Below are 22,284 nucleotides of genomic sequence, written 5' to 3' on the forward strand. Positions count from 1 at the left end.
GTAAAAATTAAAACCACTACTGCAATAGTACAACAAAATAAGATAATTAAATGTGGACTCTTGAACATTAGATCTCTTTCATCTAAAGCAGTTTTAGTAAACGATTTAATTTCAGATCATCGTATTGATTTATTTTGTCTCACTGAAACATGGCTGTGTCATGAAGAATATGTCAGCCTTAATGAATCCACTCCCCCCAGTCATATTAATACTCATATTCCTCGAGACACTGGCCGAGGAGGAGGAGTTGCAGCCATTTTCAACTCAAGCCTAATCATCAACCCTAGACCTAAATTTAATTATAACTCATTCGAAAGCCTTGTTCTTAGTCTCTCTCAGCCAACCTGGAAAACTTTACAGCCAGTTCTATTTGTTATAGTGTACCGTCCTCCTGGCCCGTACTCTGAATTCCTATCTGAATTCTCAGAGTTTTTGTCGTATTTAGTCCTTAGTACAGATAAAGTAATTATAGTAGGTGATTTTAATATTCATGTGGACGTTGATAGTGACAGTCTCAGCACTGCATTTCTCTCATTATTAGACTCAATTGGCTTCTCTCAGTGTGTAAATAATCCCACTCACCGTCTTAACCACACCCTAGACCTTGTTCTAACTTATGGGATTGAAATTGAACATTTAATAATTTTTCCACAAAATCCTATTTTATCAGATCATTTTTTAATAACTTTTGAATTCCTATTACTGGATTACACACCATTAGATAAAAATGTCCTCACTAGATGTCTATCTGATAGTGTTGTAGATAAATTTAAGGAAGCAATTCCGTCAATACTGAATTCACTGCCATGTCTGAATACTACAGAGGACTCTTATGTTAACTTTAGTCCCTCCCAAATTGATAATCTTATTGATAGTGCTGCAGGCTCACTAAGACAAACACTCGACTCCATCGCCCCCTTAAAAAAGAAGATAATAAAACGTAAGAGGTTAGCTCCATGGTATAACTCCCAAACCCGCAAATTAAAGCAAACATCGCGAAAATTGGAAAGGATTTGGCGTTCCACCAAAGTAGAAGATTCTCGCTTAGTCTGGCAAGATAGTCTTAAAACATATAGGAAGGCCCTCTGTAATGCCAGAGCCGCCTATTACTCAGCATTAATAGAAGAGAATAAAAACTGCCCTAGGTTCCTTTTCAGCACTTTGGCCAGGCTGACAAAGAGTCATAACTCTACTGATCCATGTATTCCTATAGCTCTCAGTAGTAACGACTTTATGAGCTTCTTTAATGATAAAATTATAACTATTAGAGACAAAATTAACCATCTCCTGCCCTCAACAGGCACCGTTCTCTCCCCAAACACAGGAACCTTGGTAACGGCAGTAAATCCAGACATATATTTGGACTGTTTTTCTCCAGTAGACTTGTCTGAACTAACTTCAATGATTTGTTCAGCTAAACCATCAACCTGTCTCTTAGATCCCATCCCAACTAGGCTGCTTAAGGAAGCCTTACCCTTAGTGAGCACTTCTCTACTAGATATGATCAATCTGTCTTTAGTAACAGGCTATGTACCACAGTCCTTTAAAGTAGCTGTAATTAAACCTCTTCTTAAAAAGCCTACTCTGGATTCAGGTGTTTTAGCCAATTATAGACCTATATCTAACCTTCCATTTCTATCCAAGATCCTTGAGAAAGCAGTCTCCAATCAGTTATGTGACTTTCTACATAACAATAGTTTATTTGAGGATTTTCAGTCAGGATTTAGAGCGCATCATAGCACAGAGACAGCACTGGTGAAAGTCACAAATGACCTCCTAACTGCATCAGACAAAGGATTTGTCTCTATACTTGTCCTGTTAGATCTTAGTGCTGCATTTGACACAATTGACCATCAAATCCTTTTGCAGAGACTGGAACATTTAATTGGCATTAAAGGAACTGCATTAAGCTGGTTTAAGTCTTATTTATCAGACCGATTTCAGTTTGTACATGTTAATGATGAATCCTCCGTGAAGGCAAAAGTTAGACACGGAGTTCCACAAGGTTCTGTACTTGGACCAATTCTATTCACCTTATATATGCTTCCTTTAGGTAACATTATTAGGAAACACTCCATAAATTTTCATTGTTACGCAGACGATACCCAATTATATTTATCAATGAAGCCAGATGAACCCAATCAGTTAACTAAACTCCAAACATGCCTTAACGACATAAAGACCTGGATGACCTGCAATTTTCTACTACTAAATTCAGATAAAACTGAAGTTATTGTGCTTGGCCCTAAACACCTTAGGAACACATTATCTAATGACAAAGCTGCTCTGGATGGCATTACCCTGGCCTCCAGCACCACCGTAAGGAATCTGGGAGTTATCTTTGATCAGGATATGTCCTTTAACTCCCACATAAATCAAATTTCAAGGACTGCCTTTTTTCACTTACGTAATATCTCAAAAATCAGGCACATCCTGTCCCTAAAAGATGCAGAAAAACTAGTTCACGCATTTGTTACCTCTAGGCTGGATTATTGCAATTCCTTATTATCAGGCTGCCCTAACAAGTCTCTAAAGACTCTCCAGCTGGTCCAGAACGCAGCTGCACGTATATTGACTAAAACTAGAAAAAGAGATCACATTTCTCCCATTTTAGCTTCACTACATTGGCTTCCTGTAAAATCTAGAATAGAATTTAAAATCCTTCTCCTAACCTACAAAGCCCTTAATGGTCAGGCACCATCATATCTTGAAGAGCTCATAATACCGTATTACCCCACTAGAACACTGCGCTCCCAGTATGCAGGCTTACTGGTGGTCCCTACAGTCTTTAAAAGTAGAATGGGAGGCAGAGCCTTCAGCTATCAGGCTCCTCTTCTTTGGAACCATCTACCGGATTCAGTCCGGGGTGCAGACACCCTCTCTATGTTTAAGAGTAGGCTTAAAACTTTCCTTTTTGATAAAGCTTATAGTTAGGGCCGACCAGGCTCGCCTTGGATCAGCCCTTAGTTATGCTGCTATAGGCCTAGACTACTGGGGGACTTCCCATGATGCACTGAGCTCCTCTCTCCTCCTCCTCCTCTCCATCTGTATGCATTCATGTAACATCAATGCATGTCACTAACTTTGCTTCTTCCCCGGAGTTTTTTGTGCTTTCTCATCTCACAGGAAAACCTGACTCCCGGGCCGAACCTTCGCGGTTCTTCACAGTCCTGATGGCATCCTTCCCTGTCTGTTGATGCTTGTGCTTGTTGTTGTTTGTTGTTGTCATTGTTTTTCTGCTGTCCCCCCTCCCCCTTCCCCTCTCTCTTTCTCTCTCTCAACCCAACCGGTCAAAGCAGATGGCCGCCCACCAAGAGCCGGGGTCTGCTTGAGGTTTCTACCCGTTAAAGGGGAGTTTTTCCTTACCGCTGTCGCCAAGTGCTGCTCATGGGGGAACTGTTGGGTCTCTGTAAATTAAAGAGTACGGTCTTGACCTGCTCTATGTGAAAAGTGCCTTGAGATGACTTCTGTTGTGATATGGCGCTATATAAATAAAGATTGATTGATTGATTGATTGATTGAATGAAGTTCAAACTTTCTCAGCTCCTCTGGGTTGTGCTATTTGGCACCTTTTGAGTCAAGTCAAGTTGATAGCTCCTTTAAGGACAGGCACTCCAATCAGAGAGTAGGGCACAGAGAGTTCAATCCAAATAAACTTTAATGATCACTCATTCGGTAAATACAGGTCATGGATGAGCACAAGGCATTGGTTTGGATGTTTGGGTGTGGATGTGGCTGTGGGTGTGTAGTTCTAAAGAAAACAGAAGAAATAAAAATACAATATTAGTCTTCAATAACATACAGTTTCATATGCACATTGATAACCTATTAATATTAGTCTTGAATAGTTAAATGAAATAGAGTGGTTAAATTAAATCTAAGCATTCTGGTTTATACATGAAAGAAATTTTTGTTATCTATGTTACAATCATTGTAAATACACCACAACCATAGACTGTAAAAAAAAACATGGACATAGTCACTGTGACGTCACCCATTGCTTTGTGGACTGCCATTCTGAAGCCTTAGTGATTTGACCATCGCCATGTTTGATTTTTGGAGCCAGAAGTGACCATATTTGGATGAGAGGGTGGAGCTGACCATAGCGCTAGCTGCTAGCTTGGCCAGTATGGTGCATTTACAATCTAAGGTTAACAGTGATAATGCTAATACTAATTTCCGCTAGTGAAATACAGGCCTAAAGCCATTAAAACAAAATGTACTCACCGGAAAAACATCTGACTCCTAAGAGGGTCTTTTATCACAACCGCTGGACAAGACTTTTTTATGCGACCAAAATGTTACAATTATCTTAAATGAACTGAAAACACACTGTGAAATAGCAGCAGCTATGCCTACACTCTGTGAATCTGGGGTTACGCCATGGTTATGTTACATAATCAACGTTATTGCCGTGGTAGCAACTTGTAAATCACAACGTAACCATGCCCTAAAGCATACGCTACTTTATCATCTATTTCACTCTAAACGGGGCCATAAATTACAAAATGAACACCATGAATTCTATGCTGTTCCTACAATTCTCATTTGCAAACTCGGCTGTAACGCTGCAGCAAATAGCACCAGCTATTTTAACATCAAAAACAGCACAAATTTAAAACAACTAAAAATAACAGTTAAAAAACCCAGCTTCACAGAAGAAAAGAGCACCTTCAATAAAAATAAAAATATTATCTTCCATTTCACTGCAGCCAATCATAGGGCATATAGGATTAAAGCATTAAACATGCTGCATTGCACTATGGCAGTTTGTTCATGGACTCCTGCTGCATCAGTTTTACGGAAGTAGAGTTGAGTTGCAGCCTTAGTAAATATTTTGGAATGTCAGTATTTAATTTAATGAGTATCTTTAATTCAGTGGCTTTTCTGTCTGATTTCATTTCCAAGCTTTCTGATCTTAGACAAATCCCACCACTGAACTTTTGAGCTCTCCTTCGCTGACAGAATGATCCTACAGGCAGGCTAGTTACACCCAGAATGTGAGAGCAAACATTAATATGGCCTCACCAAGATATTTCTCTACCATCCTGAATTCTGATGTCACACAAAAATATCTGTAGTTAAATTAACAAACACAGCTGTAGTCATGTAAACTACTTTGTACCTACATTTATACTGACCCCTGTACCCCAGCATTAACCAGTAGGACAGCACTGTTTGACACTATCTTTCAAAACTACTTAGGTAAGGTTAGGGAAAGATGGTGGTCATGTTTAAAAGAAACCAATGTTGACTGTTGGTAGAAAACAGGAAACAAATAGTAGTCTCCTGCGTCAGAGTCTCTTTCTTTGTTGACCCAACCAACTGCCCCAAGACTGCTAATGCCACATTGCCATAAAAATTATATAGTTGTGTGTATAAATTAAACAAATTATAAACTATACTCAGTAAATCTAATGGCCATGTCACCCTGAAATGAGTGTGTTTATTGACCCAGTTAGATTTTCTCCAGAGGATGAACTCAGTTGATTGTAGTGATCTTGGGATGCTTCCTCTATTGGCACCCTTACACTAAACTTTCCATGTTCACACAAATTATTGCATAATAGAAGAGGGTGACTGCCATGACATTAGCTGAGCACATTTATGCTCCACAGGAAGAACACATTGGTAATTTCACAAGCTGTTCTGTGGTGCCATCCTGAAATCAAACTTCATATTTAGCCCCATTGCTGATAAGGCACTGAGAAAAGCAAAACCATTTGCATGTTTGTTCCATCTAACATTTTCTTATGGGGAGTATTAAATATTGCAACCAACAGATGCTGCCTGGCAGGGTTTTAAACTTTTAATATAGGTAGAATTTAATTTTTAAATTTGTATTCTGCATTTGTATTCTTAAATGTGATAAAGGCATTTGTGGCCATATATTTTTTGGTCCATTATCCAAACATTGCTAAACTCAACTCAAAAATAAACGACACTGCTGACTCTCATGGCTTGAAAGGGTTGGCTCTTTTGGACCTGAGTGTATTTTATTAAAGGTTCTATTTGTAAGAATCAGAAATTCCTTCTCATTAGTGATACCTCTTGCCGTTAAATGAGATGCAGTCAACATCCTATTGCTTACACTTCTCAAAATTGCATAAAAGATCTGTAATGTTGTGTTTTGCACCGTGTTTCAGCAAAGCATCTCTCACTCCCAGTCAGTCAGCCCCCCTCCCCCCACTGCTGTATGTACATGCACTCGCTTGCTCACAGACACATACACACAGAGGCTTGTGTTGGACTAAGGCTGCTGACCAGTGAGAGCCAATCTGCACAGCCCAACCTCCAAAAATATACTCTCAAACTTTTTTTTTTTTTACCAATCATGTTTACTAAACACCAGTAGACTCAGTGAGCTGTGGCAAGGGAGTAACACACTGCGGTTTTGTTATTAAATGTGTGCTTGTTACGACCTTTGGACAACCAACAGAAAAATTAAAAGGGCTATCACTCTGGAGCTTATTTTCTACTCCTGTGCTGAGGAAATAATATTGTTTTAGCTGTGTGTGCTCCGCAGTGGGCGACTTGTTATTGCGGGGGTGTTTTATTGTGAAATGTGTAGTGGTTGATGGAGGCAGCTAGCTGTCTCATTAGCTGGAGAGCTAATATCTGCAGGGTGTTTCTAGTTGGATAGCACCGTTTTTGTTGTGGTGTTGTGTTGTTATGCCGGTTGTTTGCTGATGTTAGTGGGAGAGAGGCAAGGCACTCGGGAATATGCAAAATGTCACATCCACTGGATTTTTGCGGAAAATCCGGCCCAGGTCCTTCACATAGAAATCAGTCTACAGGCAACTGAGAAAGTTGGGGAACGTCTCATTTTTTAAGTTACGTTACAACCCATTCACTCATTGACAATAAAAAAGGATCAATACAATGATTAATACATGTAAATTGATTCACAATTCTACATATAGAACCCTTAATGGCATCTTTTACCTATTTTGCAAAATTTTGCCAAATACCATTTGTTTTTTGAAAAAAACAACTAGTAGACAGAACAGGATAAAATACAAAGTCTACATTTTTATTCTGTGCATGGTGCTCTTTTATTACATGTTGTCTTCCTGTGATGGTAAAGTGAGGGTTCACAATTAAGAAAGAACTTAGAAATGTTGGTTTGCTTGTTTCAAACAAGAAAAGGGAGTGCCACAATGACACTGTGAAAGAACTACAACATGTTGGAGAACTGTACAGAATATGGTGTACCAAAAAAGCATTATGTTTGAAAATTGACAAAACATAAACTACATGTGCCATACTAAATATGTTTTGAATAGACAGTGTGTACCCAGGAGAAGGTTGACGTCAGTCTCCTTGACTTATATGTTATTATAATATTAACAATGTCATGTTGCAGTGTATTTGCATGCGCATAATAAGTCAATTATGAGAATATGCAGGTTAAGATAATAGTTTAAATGAAGGATCACCATGGTATGCAAACCACAGTACTTGTAATAAAGGATATTACAAGTGCCCTGGACAATCAACATTGTGCTGCACTTTTTATTTACCTATCAAAAGCATTTGACATGGCAGACCATGACATTTGACTGAAAACAACCTTTTTAGGTTTAGGTGAATGGTCCGTAAATTGGTTTTATTACCACCTCTCAGGAAGAACTAAAGCAGTAGCTCCAATAAGTGTCCCGCAGGGATCTATTCTGGGTCCTCTTCTAGTCACTATGTACACAAATTATATCCCTGCTACTCCACATTTCAATGTACATTTTTATGCTGAGAACTGTAATGATACAACTCATGTCTTTACTGGTTTCAAAAACCATACTCCCAACAGTTTGAATTTGACACATTAAAATCTTTTATTTCACTTGAAGACAAAATATGTTATTCAAGTAGTCTGAATACTACTTGCACCTGTTCTCTTTAATGTGGAACTAATTGTCAATTGTGTGTGTAAATTGTATTTGAGTTATGTTTGTGTAGGCTTTTGTACTTGTACTAATATATTTTTCTTGAACACACTTGAACAGAGGAATCTTGATCTTGGGACTGTCTGTTTAAATAAATAACTACAGCAACTAAAACCACTAACCTACTAACCTCTGTTCATATGATCAGGCTTATTTCCAAAAGACATACTGTAGCACATTCCTAATTTATGTTTACTCTGTGTCACACAGTCCTAATAGCATCCACACTGACAGCAAGTGTCTGTGAGTGAAAATGAACTTTGAGTTCTGAGATAATTCCTGAGTTTAGTTCCAGCTTGGACTATTTGATCTAAAATGACCATCACCCATTTTCAGAGGGAAAGGTGCCTCCTTAGACTGTAATGAATAGTGTATATCAGGACAGGCTGTGAAAGGATAATTGAGGTTTATTACAGATTTGGTCTTATTTTTGTGGTGTTTGTGTGTCACTACTAGATAGTAATAGTGATTTAGTATATCAGGTTGAACCATTAGAACTTCAGGAATATCTTAACCTGTGAAGACTTAAGTTATTCATTTGTGTTTGCTAGGAAACATAAGCGCCACTTTACTGGCATAATGTTTTGTCATTTAAGGTATACTGTATTTTGAGAGATATTATTAGAAAGCATTTTATTGGGTCAATAACATGGTCAGATATGAGTATCGAATCATTATCTCTTATTCTTATTACCCTTACAAAACTATATATGTAGTGGTCCTGACCCCCTGGTTAGGAACATCTGGATAAACAGTTGGGTTCCAATTTCCAGTGGGTTTGATTTGTTTGTGTTTCTTTCTCTGTTACTTTGTTGTATTGATGTTGCCATGTTCCTAGATCCCAGCAATTATTTTGTTGAGTATAATGTTATTATAATCAATAGAACTGATGGACAAAACTTCAAAAACAAAACCTATATTGTGAGTAGAATTATCCTTTGTGTAGACACCTCAAGTTCACTCACTCCCTGTATGTTAGAAACTGGTGTAATTAATGGGTATAATTAACCACATTAACCAGATAACCTTGTTTATGTGTTGATGTGATAGTTGCAATAATTGGAATATTGCCTTACTCAGGTTATAATCAAATTACAAGCATGCATGTAAAGGCTCTGGTAGAGTGAGGAGATGTAAAGAATAGCATTTCAGTTTAATGAGACAATTATCATCCTGTTATCATCTCTTCGACTGCAATACCAATCAAGCAAAATGTCAACTTTTAGCTCTAATCGACCGCTGTCATGTTTGAGTATACTGTCATTGGAATTGTCTCTCTCTGGATGAGTACACACTGCCCATTTGGTAGAAAAGTAGAAATGTGAAACAACAGTTGCTCCTGCCATGCTCAGTAGAAATGACTAAAACTGTATCTGGAATGCTCTTAATACAAAACCATGAAGCTACATACATCTGCGCTGAGAGGATCTAAAACGCAAAACACATAAAGAGAAGACAAAGGTGGGAATAAATAAAGAAAAGGTCAGTACACTGCTGTCTCCTTGGTCCTGATAAAGCCCCATTCTAGTGACAACAAGCACTACAACCACAACAACAAGAACAACTAAAACAATCAAAAGATCACTTAACAAATGATTAAGTCTTAAATAAGGTGAAAGAAGTAATTGCCCCCCTGGTTTGACAAAAATCAATCATTTTCACACATTAATTGAAAAAATATTTTTTCACATTGAGAGGGAAAATAAAATATTTACTATACAAGAAATGACACCAAACTCTGTCAAGCGCAAAAATTTGAGAGGGATCCTTGAGTCCTGATGTGTACAATCCCAAGAAAAATCACCCACAATCCCTTTGTTAATGCTGTTTGGAACACATTGTTAAAAAAACACTTGACCTCCAAGTTATTGATAACCAATTCTGATGGTAAGAAAAGCTGTAGAAAAATAAAGTACCAGTAATCTCAAGATTAAAAGACCAAATGCCCTTGAAAATTTTCTTAAAATCTCCAGACAAATTGGAGAGCAATAAATCCACAAATGCTGTACTTTACTTTCTTCTTTCTCTTAAAAAAAGATGTTTTTTCATCAGTCCAGTGGTTGATCTTTTGGCAGTTCGTGGAACAAGAGGGGGATTGTGGGGAATACTGGGAGGGTTCTTGGGAATTTTTCTGCTGACTCCATCTCCTTCAGGCCGAACTCCACACTCATGGAGGTTAAAGTTCATAGTTCAACGTTGAAGTTTGTTCCCTCTGATGTTCACTTATTGTTCCGACTGGTGGTTCATGTCGAAGGCAGTGCAATTGGGTGTGATGGCTGGGGGCGCTGAGGTAAAATGGTGTGATGGAGACACAAGTGAGGAGGGAGGGCGGTGACAGCTGAGAGGACCAAGGTGGGGTTCAAGATTTGTAGAATGAAAAAAATGAGAGAGGGACAGAAAATGAGAGGAAAAAAGAGAGAGAGAGAACTTTAGGGGATTTGAACATCTCAACATATGAACACCAGCAAAACGTAAGAACGGAAGGAACATGTAAATTGCTTCACAATAATAGTGTTTTTATCCTAGAAGGGTTAAGCCACGATAATATTTCGATATTATAATGATATTAGGATAATAATGGAAACCATAAATTCTCTTCTACTCTGCTGTTTTTTCAGTCATTCTTAAGATATTGTCAATGAACTTTGACACTCCCAGCAAATCATTTCACATTAAAAGTCTACCAGGAAGGGGATGGATTAAGCCCTTTGAGTTGCTGGAAGGTTTTTTTTAATGTGACACATCTGTGCAGGAAGTGTTTAATTCCATTGAGAGTAGGGTTAACACTAATTAAAAGCAAAGTGCTGTAGAACTGAGTAAAGACATTCAGAGCAGAAGATTGTTTAAGTATGACATGACAGATGTTGCCAGCTGTTATTTGAGACAAGTTTTATTTGAGAATATGCACTTTCCCTTTATCATTTCTGAAGAAAATGGCCTTCATTGTTATCCTTTTTCTATTTAACAATTTTTGGCCTTATTATCCCTACTGTGTAAAATAAAGATACATTATGCTGAATTTATTGAGACAACAAGCAAATATGGAGGAAATGTAGAGTTTATATTAACAACAAACAGTATCAACAGCAAATTAAAGCAGGAGTAGGTCAGAAAATGAGAAAGCTTCTTAATCAAATATCATAAAATATACTTAAAAACATGGAAAATTGAGAATATCTGCCTTTTTCTGTTTCAAATAAAGGCTTGCTTATCTGCTGCTTATCTTATCTCTGCATTTGGGATAAATAGTATCATTTATACTGAGCAGATACAATACACATGTTTTGTGTATGCATTGCATAACCTTTTACGAGGAGCATGAATTAATATTTCCCCTTAACTGAGCAGCAGTTGCAAACAGTTTAGTGGACAAAGAAATTAGAAAGAGAATGATAAAGTCAGTGTTAATAATAAATACACCTCTGCAACATCTGAAGCGTAACCATACAGTTAGTTACATAGATCTACTGTAACATTTCCCTTCAGTAAAGTGAAGGCTGCAAAATGTTTTCATAGCACAGCAGCTTACACTCGAGTGAGTTTAATTACAGTAATGGTCTGTGGAGTTGTTCAAATCCAGTAGGATTAACTTGTCAGTCAAAAAATGTGGAGTGAGCAGGTTGAGAGGGAATTGCATGTGTAGCATTGCAACAAACATGTCTATGCTGGAACAGTGGGATATACAGTAGAGGACTTTAAATCAGAGTAAAGATGTAGTGGTTAGTGTTTAGGGGTTAGGCTTCACTCTAATGGAAAACATTGAAATTGATTGAATGTGCCAGTAAAACAGAGAAGCAATCTGTTGATACTGCTTCTTTAGAAATTTCAGGATTTCTCTCAGTTAAACTATTGTGCATATCATCAATAATTTAAGGCGATACACTGGGTTAGGAGTTGATTAAACTTCAGAGTCGATGTACAGAAAACAACTCTGACACTGTGTTTCAACACCAACTTGGAAGAGAGTTAAATCAATGAATAAAACGCTGGGAGAGAATTAAAAATACTTTATTGCTGGGAGGAAAAAAGCAGACATTAGTAATGGCAGTAAGCTGTGGTGAAGCAGCACATTAAAGAATTGTGTGGTTGCATAAAGTTTTCCACAACATGTTTTGTTGTTGTTCTTTCTCATTTCTCATCATGTTCTTTCTCATTTGGTTGTTCACTGAACATTTAAAATCTGAAGTTTAACCTATTGTGTAAGCTGTAAGCTGGGTGCCACCCTACTGACATTATGCTGTAACACATACTTCAGCAAAGTGTTCCATTTTGCTGGCGGGAGTTTTTAATCCTTATGTATTTTTTTGGAGGAAGCTGAACTCGAGGCCTTTTAAGACTTCTCAAGATGTGCAGATACCCTGATAATAACAGTTATGGGTTTGAGTCATGTCCTCCAGTAGTACTGCAGGCTGAGTGCTGGGATATTGAGAAGGATCTACGTAGCTGCAGTCTTGCAGACTCATCCTAACCCAACATGACACACCCATTTTACTACAGATACTGCACGTTCGTGCTGCAGCTGCAGCTGGATATACTTGCGGATATTTATCTATTCCAAGTTCATGTACAAGTCAGTTCCACAGACTGTATATAAAGATGGACATAGCGAGGTGTGATGTCACCCATTGGTTTGCATTGGAGTTGGTTTGAAGCCCAAGTTGCAGCTTATGGTCGGCACCATCTTTTCCATTTGGAGCTTCCAAATAAGGAGCGCAGGGTGTTGCCTTTCATGCTCTGGAAACACGCCTGCTACCTTGGACCCAAGCTAATGCTAGCTACTTTAGCTAAATTATGCTAACAGGGCAGGTATCATAATCAAGTACCATTAAACTTAGTGAAATATTGCAACAATAGTATTGCAACACACTAAGTGTGAGTCCTGGAGCCAGGGAGAGCAGCAGGTGAGCCACCTGTCAATCACAGCCACATGGCAGAGATCAAGGCTACTATAAGTATTTATATCTTATTAAGAGAGAGAAATAATTTCCAAAATGACCAGGACACTTATTAGAGGACCTGAATTTATATATTAAGACCATTGTGACTCAAAAAATGATGAAATGATGAAAACTGAATGACTTATTTTTTCTAGAGAGAAGTTAAAGCTTTTTGAACGGGAGTCATTTGGAGTATCTAGTGGCCATAGGTGGCACTTGAAGGTAGCTGCCGCTTGGTCCGTTCCCAAAGAATGACATTTCACAAGAGCACTTTGAGAGAGGCCTATAAGAGGAAAGCTTGTTCTCCTCTTGTGTATGTCATGTTGCGTTCATATCCCTCTACCCACTTCCCATGGGCTCACCACACCTGCCCACCAGGGATTTATTATAATGTACTTCTACCTCCTTGTGTATATAGATATAAAGGGAAGTTGAAAAGTTTACCTCTTTTCATGCTGCTTTCATTTTTGTCTATCATCAAGTAGTAAGACAAGGTTTATTATAGACTCTCTGTAGTTACCAAACATTCAGAGTCCAGACTATGTCTAAACAAGTCATCTTTCTATTACTGCTATTACTTCTGCAGCTTTGTGTCAGCTATGTGTCTCTCTGGTCAGGCAGACAGCATAGGCCAGGCAGGGCTCCCCCCACTGCAGAGACAGACTTGGAGGTAGGGCCGCTGTGTTTACATACCAGCCTGTCAGCCGGCTAAACAGTACTAGATTCCCAGCCTGGACCTTTAAACATCACATAAACAGGGCTACAATTAAAAGCACATGGGCACCATTATTTAACATACCTCATGCTGAGGTATCTTGTTTCATGTTAGAACATACTTGAATAAACTGTTACCAGACACCCCACAGCCATGCAGTACGTTTACACAATTTCATTTGTATAGTTCCTGTGTCATAATGTGGAATCTTAAGGAGTATCAACTGAGTCACAATACTGACAACATTACATCATTCTGTTGAGTCTCCTTGTAGCCACTGATTGCTTTGCTGATGTAATTACAGTGTTGGCTTCTGTCATTACTTCAGTGGCTCATTATGGGTTCATTTTGAACAATATGATGTGTTTAACCACTTCAGTTAAATCTTGCTATTGGCTTCACATAAAGCGAAACTGTCAGTGCTCTGTGGTATTCTGCAAGTAAGAGGATATACCCAGCCACAGCTGAACACAGGATTTGATTGGAAACCTCAGAAAAAGAGTGCAGGCAAGTTTTTTGTGCTGGGCCAACGAGACCAAGTGAGAAGTTGCTGACTGATGTACAGTACAGACAGTAAATACCTGCTGTATCTGAGCCCATTTTTATTCACTTGTCTAAAAAGACAAGTCCAATGACCTGCAGGGCATTGTCATCCACATCAGGCAGTGGGAGTGACTGGTAGTAATATGTGTTTGGATGCTGGCGGGGTGAGCACAATGGTGAAATAGCAACAATACAAACACGTTTTACTGTTACAGCTGTTGGAGTGCACATGTAATGTTAAACAGCTTGTTGCATCATTAACTCATCTCCTGTCTTGCTCTCTGCAGCAGCCGTACACAGAGTGTGACACACAGTATGCTTTATCACTTTTGGGAGTTGTTGGAGTGGATCTGTGTGTTGATATTCAGGTTATTGATGCTTCGACAGTGTTTACTACAAACCAGCTTTTCAATAACTAATGTACAGTTTATGGCTGACAGATTCTTCTGTTACCTTAAAACTCCTCTCCCACTCAAAAATCTGTTTTACTTCTTGTTCAGGTGGATGTATGAGCTTCACTGTGCAGAATGAAATATGTGCAGAGTTTGTTTTCACATCCATCTGTCAAAAGTGGAAAGTTTCTCTATACTCACCTTAAATCAGATTTTAAGGGGTGGGCCTGCAGGCATGATTTGTGACATCACAATTAGTTTGGAAGCCAAACGTGGTCTTGTATGCAGCGTACGCAAGTGTAATGTGGAAACGTGAAGCACGAAATATATTTGCATATTAAGAGATTCTAGAATTTTTAACGAGGGAACAGAAGTGAATGCCAGTTTAAGGATTTTAACTGGGTAATTTTCATTTTTTTGTGGAAAAACCATATCAGACACACATTATTATTCCAAGCAGAGTATTTTTATGTCTTAATACATGTCTAGAGGGGATCTTTGAACTGTGTGCCATGTTTGCGTGTTGCCATAGCAACTTACAACACAAGGCTTTAGCTACATTCACACCAAATCCGGCAATGCATGAAAAACGGCAGCCCTCCCGTTAATCTGAATGGGGGCAGTGTGTCTATGCTGCGGGAGGGGGGACCGCATAAGCTCAGCTCAGCAAAAAAAATCACAGTAGCCATCCAGCAAGAAATTGAAATGGAATCAACTTTTGCTGCAATGCAACCCGATATCAGTGGTGGCTAATCACATACACACAAGCGCACATTCCTGGTGGATTACTTTGTAATGTGAACGCCATATTCGCCTGTTTACCTCGTGATCATCATGAAGAAAGATAAAACAGCTGCCATGAAAACTTTCCAGAGTTGTAAAATCCTGTCTGTGAGTTTTACAAACTGCTTTGCAGGGTTTTAGCTTCTGATAAGTCCTTAAATGCATTAATCTATAACTCCAACTTGACTTTCTGGATTGTATTTCATTGTTTCACCTCTGACAACATGCCCCCATATGCTACATATACATATGGAAATAACAAGATTCTAAATTAAGTGTCCTTGCATGTACATGGAATAGTAAGTTAGTGGAGTTTTAATCTAAATATTTTCCATGTTGCTCATGTTCGGACATATTTACACATAATTTTTATATTTGAAAATCACTATGGCATAACTTTTGGTTGGTAGCAGGGTGGTTCAGTGGTTAACCTCACAGCTGTAAGTTGCCTCTGCCAACCTGTACCCTGCATCTTACCAAACATGTGCTGGGATAGGCTCTGGCCCAGTGTGACTCTACACAGGATAAATGCTTTAGAGAATGGATGGATGGATTATTTTGAGAGCAAAAGGATAATGTTGGTTTAGTTGGATGTGTTAGATGGAATCAGGTGCTGAACCAGGAAATTGGTGGAGAGGGGTGGATGAAAGAGGGCATGGGGAGGACACTGACCTTCCAAAGGATCACTCTATCTTACTCTGGGGAGATCTCCGTTTCCTGGTGCACAACCACTTTGGTGACAGACATATCTGGGTGCTGCTCTTTTGCCTCTTTAATGGCCTGAGCCAAAGCCTGAGTGAAGGAAGAACAACAACAACAGGATTGTTAAGTAGCGCACAATTAATGAGTTTAATTAAAATGACTTTCATGCAGAACAGATTTACTTGATATATGCAAGCAATCGCTCTTTGAGGGGAATTAAGCTCACAAATAAATCCAGCTTCACCCATCAGACACACACACATCTCAAGCAGAAATCTGTGGCAACACGCAATTAAACCACCTGCACTTACTGACAAGCTTAGAGGAAACATCATTACTACATCATTTAGTGTTAACAGTGAAGCATCATTTACATTTCTCACCTTGTCATGATCAATTTCAGTGTCTCCAGTTATGACGATCCTCTTCTCAATGCGAGTCTCAGAGATTCCTCCTTTCACCGTCTATAACAGAGACATGAAACAAGCTTGAGCATTATTCCTTAGAGGGAAACTTGACTGAGAACAGAATCCACATCAGCAGGAAATCTAGACATAACACGTGTCTTCCCTCCCTGATAGTAGTCTGGGGATCAGATGAATCCAGACACAAAGTAAACTGTCACAGTTTTGGAGAATGATGCAAGCGGGCATCAACATAAGCAAGATGCTATCCATAATCTGTATTTGTAAAGCCATGCTATTAATATAACATGTAACACAATGATATGATATATTCATTGAGAATATTAGTGTGTACATGCATTTAAATTACAGCAAATAACTACACTGGCAGCATGTATGTCACTCTTTTCAGAGTATGTAAATTTTAATGTTTTAACACTGAGGGTCTCCTAATGTTTTAACTATAGGATGCACATGAAAGATTGATTGTTAGACCGCCATCTGAATTTACATTTTCCTACTGTCTGTGCAAGGTTAGTAACCACTGATCATATGCTACTTTTTACATTTATAAACTTTGCATTATCATTTGAGTGCACTATATACGGTATAATAATCAGTACATGACCATATACAAAATGTTGAACACACTATATAGATGACTATATGGTGAATTTTGGACATGAAATAACAGTGTTTACCAGCTAACATGTATAACATGACACAGCAAAGAAACAAAATGTTTTTGATCTGATTTGTATAAACATTTGAATATCTAAGCCACATTTCTTGTCTGTGCTCCACTACCCTCTGTTGCACATGGGGTCTTATGAAAGTACATTTCCATTTCATTTTTCATTTTCATTATTTTTGTCCTGAAACTCTCAAGTATGTTTGCACAAATATTCCATGTCGGATTTAACAAATTCTCGTTACTGCACAACCATGACATAAATCTCTGGTTTCAGCCTGATGAATTTTCACGAGATTTCATCATTTGCATAATCGATGCCCCTTAATGTTCTGCTCCGTTTTTTTCATTCACCAAAATGTTCCCAAAGAAGAATTTGACAGTGCAGAGCTTCAAGTCACATTTATCATTGTGTCAGTAGTTGTTAGTTAGATGCTAAAAAACATCTTTCTAAAGCAAAGCACTCCGTGACTAATATGTGAGGTGGTCATGTGACAGTCACAGAGAAATTAGAGGAGAGAATATTACAGCCTAGAGCAGGTGATGTTACACTGTCAGCTGCAACACAACATGATACTAGACCTGCAGAAATACCCTGAGGCAACTGTTGCAACTACTACCGACACAACATCATGCCATCTAAAAAACCTCTCAGTGAACTGGTGGTGATGATGACGATGATGATGATGATGATGATGATGATATGCTAAACAGAATATAAAGAATATAAATGAAGACATCATGATTTCTGGTCAAATTAGTCTTTTTTGCTTTGTGGTCAGTTTGTTGTGTTGGTCTGTTCATGACTTGTATGACAGGTCTAGATCACTCGTGAATTTTGTTTATACCTCAGAGAAAAATTGGAGCATGAGAAAATTGATGAATGCCACAAATTCACAAATTAAATCACTTGTACGTTCCACTGAAGAACAAATCTGTTCGTATCAGTGCTTCTTGCATGAGGCCCAATATATTTTTGCAGAGGACATCGCAGATTGCTTCTTTGCATCACTGATGTTTTCTGCTCATATTCTTCAAATGAGTTTCTTCTATTGTAATTTTAGATAGATTTAGAGGATTGAGCTATTTTTTTAGCATCCAACAACCACCCATGACTTTAAAATAGTTAGTCAATGTCAAAGACTTAGCAAAACAATAGTTGCTATATCTTCATTAAAATGATGAGATACTCATAATTCAAGTTGAAGTTTATTTGTCATTTTAACTGTAATTTCAAAAGCAGATACCCATTTGGCTAATAATATGGACAAAAAATCCCAATAAGTTTCAGGAACCAATGAAAGAAAAGAAAACTGCCCAGAACGTCATCGGTACCCATCTACAGAGTATCAGTGATATCGCTGAGGTGAGGTGCCTGCACAGAACCCAAAGGATACTAAAAGACCATATCCACCCCAACCACAGCCTGTTCACCATGCTGCCATCTCGCAAGAAATACAGAAGTATCTGCTATCGTACCACCAGACTACAGAGCAGCTTCTTTCCTCAGGGTGTGAGACTCCTAAATTCATCCTCTGCACTCCAATATAAAAAATAGTTTTATTCTTACGACTTATTATTTATTAATCCATATACACAATAAAATATAATACAATATTTGAAGTCCCTCTCAATCACTCCCCAGCAGGTACTTAAACAATGCGGTGAAGGGTCAATACAACTGGCGCAGGTGATTGAAAGTAGGGATCCATCACAGGATGGTGGTAAATTACTTTATTGATCTGTATTGACTGTGAGGCTGTGCGTGGAGTGAGCAGACCTTGGTGATCTGGGTGGTGGTGGTGGTGCTGATGGTCTCGGAGGTGATGGTTTGGGCACTCAGCAGCACTCCTGAGTCCCTCTCTGCCAGGCTGTCCACCGGCTGTGGGAGAGACACCTTTTCAGTGTTACACAAGAATCTCAAATGATGTTTGTGAACATTCTTAGTCATTCAGGTCATAGTTGTCCAAGGAGAGTTGAATCGAGGGTAACTGGACTTGGTTGTAGATACTTGAAGACGTTTTGCCTCTCATCCAAGGGGCTTCAGTTCTAACTGGCTGGCAGGGAGTCCCTGGTATTTAACCTCTGTGGGGTCATTATAAAGGTTATTGATACCACTTGGTTCGTTAGTGCCCCTGGCTGTTGTAATGACAGTCGTTAGAGTCACCTGAGGCCAGGTGTGAATGGAGGTAAACTGCTTTTTACCTGCACCTAAAAGATAAGGAACACTCCTTCAAGGACAACAGAGTACATATTTTGGATGGGGAAGACATATGATTTGAAAGAGGAGTGAAGGAGGCTATCTATGTCAAACCATTCCTCAACAGAGGAGGATGTCTACGACACCACTAATCCACCTACAATGCTGTGCTTTCATCCCTTCCCAGGAGACTTAATAACCATTCAAGTATCTACAACAAAGTTCAGTTTCCCTCGTTTCAACCCTCCTTGAAGAATCTCAAATGATGCATTCAAACACTCAGTTACTGTGAGTTTGATTCATTAATTGTGAGACCTTTAAAGACATTTTAATCCCATTTGGAATTAGAGCTGGGTGCTGAACCTAAGAACTTTTTTATTACCAATTGAAATGTGTCTTAAAATACCATACCAGTGGTTTTTCATTTAGATATATATATTAAAAGCAGATATAAATTGTTTCAGTGTAGCTATGTGTTGATTGCTAACTGCTATCTGATTGGGCAGATTCTGCTTTGTCCACCACACCAAAACATTCCATCTGAGACTGTCCTCCCAAGAAAAATGACATAATAGGTCGTAATGCCAGTCCTTCCAAAACAACATAAAGTTACATTTGAGTGACAGATACCATGTAGAGGCTGTAGTCATTATGACCTGGAGTAGTGGCACAGTTGAGATGATGCTTATATAAGTTGACAGATTTCTTCATTCGGAGGTGGTGGGTTATGTGGATGGTATGACCCAACAGTGGAGTTTGCCACAGGAGACTGCTGTTCATTTCCAACCATGAGTCGGGACAGTTTTTTAAAAAGCGTAACTACGATTGTCCCCTAACCATAACCCTGTGGTTATTATTGTTGCCATGATGATGAAGGTGGCCTAACTTTAAGAAAGTAATAATATAAACCCACACCACATGTTTCTCTAACCTCAACAAAGTGATTCATTTGAACCCAAACCATGATCTTTCCCAAAACCTAACATTCTGGAATGCACATGGTCAAACCACTTATTTGGTCGTTTCATTTGGAGGACTTGTTGTTCCAGCTACGAGGGATGTACACTTGCAGCTTTACTTTATAAGAGGACACTGAAATCATCAAGTGGGGTGTGAAAAAAACTTGTAGGAATGATAAATAAGAGAAAGCACATGTGCACGTTTTTTCCACTAAAGCAGGCAATCGCAACAGTCAGAGACATCAACACAGGAGGAGGTACCACATGTGTTGTTACATGTGTGCAACAATCATTTCACTGTAGAAACTCAAAAAATTGTGTAAAAACTCAAACATGCTGTACTTTATCTATGCCAGTCGCTTTACTTCAATCTGTAGAGTCAACTAGTCGTTGACAAAAGATGAGTTTTTTGGACTTTTCTGTATATCTCTCTCTTAAAACACAGATCACAGTATGAGACAGATACACAGACACAGAGCCAGTTACAGCAATCTCAGCTCAGATAAGACTCAGACTGGGTACTCCTGAGAGACTAATGCCAGCAGATTCATTTCCTCCTTATCACGCTGCAGTCAAAAGATGAATGATGATGGATGCCCCTGACCATAACTCCACCACAATCTCAACAGAAAGAAACAGGTAACACTAGAAGTGTTCATATTTCAGGTGTTTGTACTATTACTGTATGCCAACATAAGAAGTCTGGAAAAATGTGTTGTTATTTCAGAGAGCTATAGTGGTGCGTCATATACAGCATTGGGCAGTAACCCCTTTACAGTAACTTTTTCAGCAATGAGTAGTGTACAGGATTACAATGTGAAATTCAAGTGCAGCATCTAAGTATTTTTTCACAGCATCTTAGCCGAAAGAAAAGAAAAACAACTATGCATAGAGTTCTCTGCCACGTTTTGCTGTCATGTATTGTCACACTAGCTTCTCTGTCCTCTCTTCTGAGTGTTTGAGAGAGAGGCTGCTGTGGAGACAGTGAACCAGGTGGAGTAAAGTTAACGTTTTACTCGAGATGACTACAACTAGTCGTTTGTTACTATAGGAGCAATAAAAGCTTCATGGGTAAAAAAGCCGATAAGTACTTTATCAAACCACCTGTTCGACAAGTATTAACATATAGAAAAGTGATATTTCCATTTGCTTTGTCAGTTACAGTGTGGGTGCATTATTTGGCAGATAGGTGAATTTTACGATATTTTCAGATGATAGACTGACACTTTGCAACCTAGGTTTTCAAGAATGAAGATGGGTCACTGTTCTGTCTGGTTTTTGGAGCCATTCATTGTCTTGTAAAAGAGTGATGAGGAAGACAAAGTCAATTGACGTAATTCCTGTCTTACAGTACGACTGAATGCGATATAATGAACATAAAATATCTGTTTATGAACCAACAGCAGTAAAAGTTGCATTCCTCACCATGTTGCACTGATGCACTGAAGGACTGAAGATGAGACCAGTTCAGGCTGTGTGTAATGACACTGCGCTATGACACGGCACTCATTTTGTCAGCCCAGTGCAGCAGGGATTTGCATCTCCAGTACAACAGGGCTACCTGCTTGAAGGTATTACAATAAAGTTGAATCTAATCTAATCTAAAATAAATGAATGCCAAGCAGGCATAAGCAGCCATTAATCCTAGAATGTAGGTGGGAGTGAGCATTCAAGATCTGTTGCAGACAGCCTGTTTCTAGCCATCAAGTACACTGTGATACAAACTGTGATGAAAACCCTCTAATAGTACTGTTAGATTTAAAACCACCGCTAATACTTGCTCACATTTACCATCATAACCTTGTATTTTATGAAGTTATATTACCATGACATTAAAATAAGATTTGAAAAGTTGAAAGTAAGTATAAATGGTGTAAAAATGAAAAATACGACTTAAACATTTGAAAATGCTTGAAATGAAATGATAGTTTCTCTCTTACACTATTTCAAGTGTTACAAATCCATCTCTTCAAAGCAAATCAATCTGAAACTGAAAAAAGGCAGTGCAAAAGACT

At 38.6% G+C, this 22,284-nt stretch overlaps 1 protein-coding gene across 7 annotated transcripts in view; it reads right to left on the reverse strand.

Annotated features, from left to right (window-relative positions):
* Positions 1–7,012: 7,012 nt before the first annotated feature.
* epb41a (erythrocyte membrane protein band 4.1a) overlaps positions 7,013–22,284 on the reverse strand; it is a 103,061-nt gene continuing 87,789 nt past the window's right edge. For 5 of the 7 annotated variants that reach the window (XM_044335936.1, XM_044335931.1, XM_044335934.1 and 2 more), the window contains 4 exons: positions 18,891–19,007; positions 16,399–16,479; positions 15,986–16,105; positions 7,013–10,281 (listed from right to left, as the gene is read on the reverse strand). In XM_044335936.1, coding sequence (XP_044191871.1) covers positions 16,007–16,105; positions 16,399–16,479; positions 18,891–19,007 — 297 coding nt within the window. In that variant the 3' untranslated portion in view covers positions 7,013–10,281; positions 15,986–16,006. The remainder of the gene's footprint in view (positions 10,282–15,985; positions 16,106–16,398; positions 16,480–18,890; positions 19,008–22,284) is intronic. The other 2 variants (XM_044335932.1, XM_044335935.1) reach the window with 2 other exon arrangements.

The sequence above is a fragment of the Thunnus albacares genome, chromosome 19 (genome assembly GCF_914725855.1).
Source record: "Thunnus albacares chromosome 19, fThuAlb1.1, whole genome shotgun sequence".
Lineage (NCBI taxonomy): Eukaryota > Metazoa > Chordata > Actinopteri > Scombriformes > Scombridae > Thunnus > Thunnus albacares.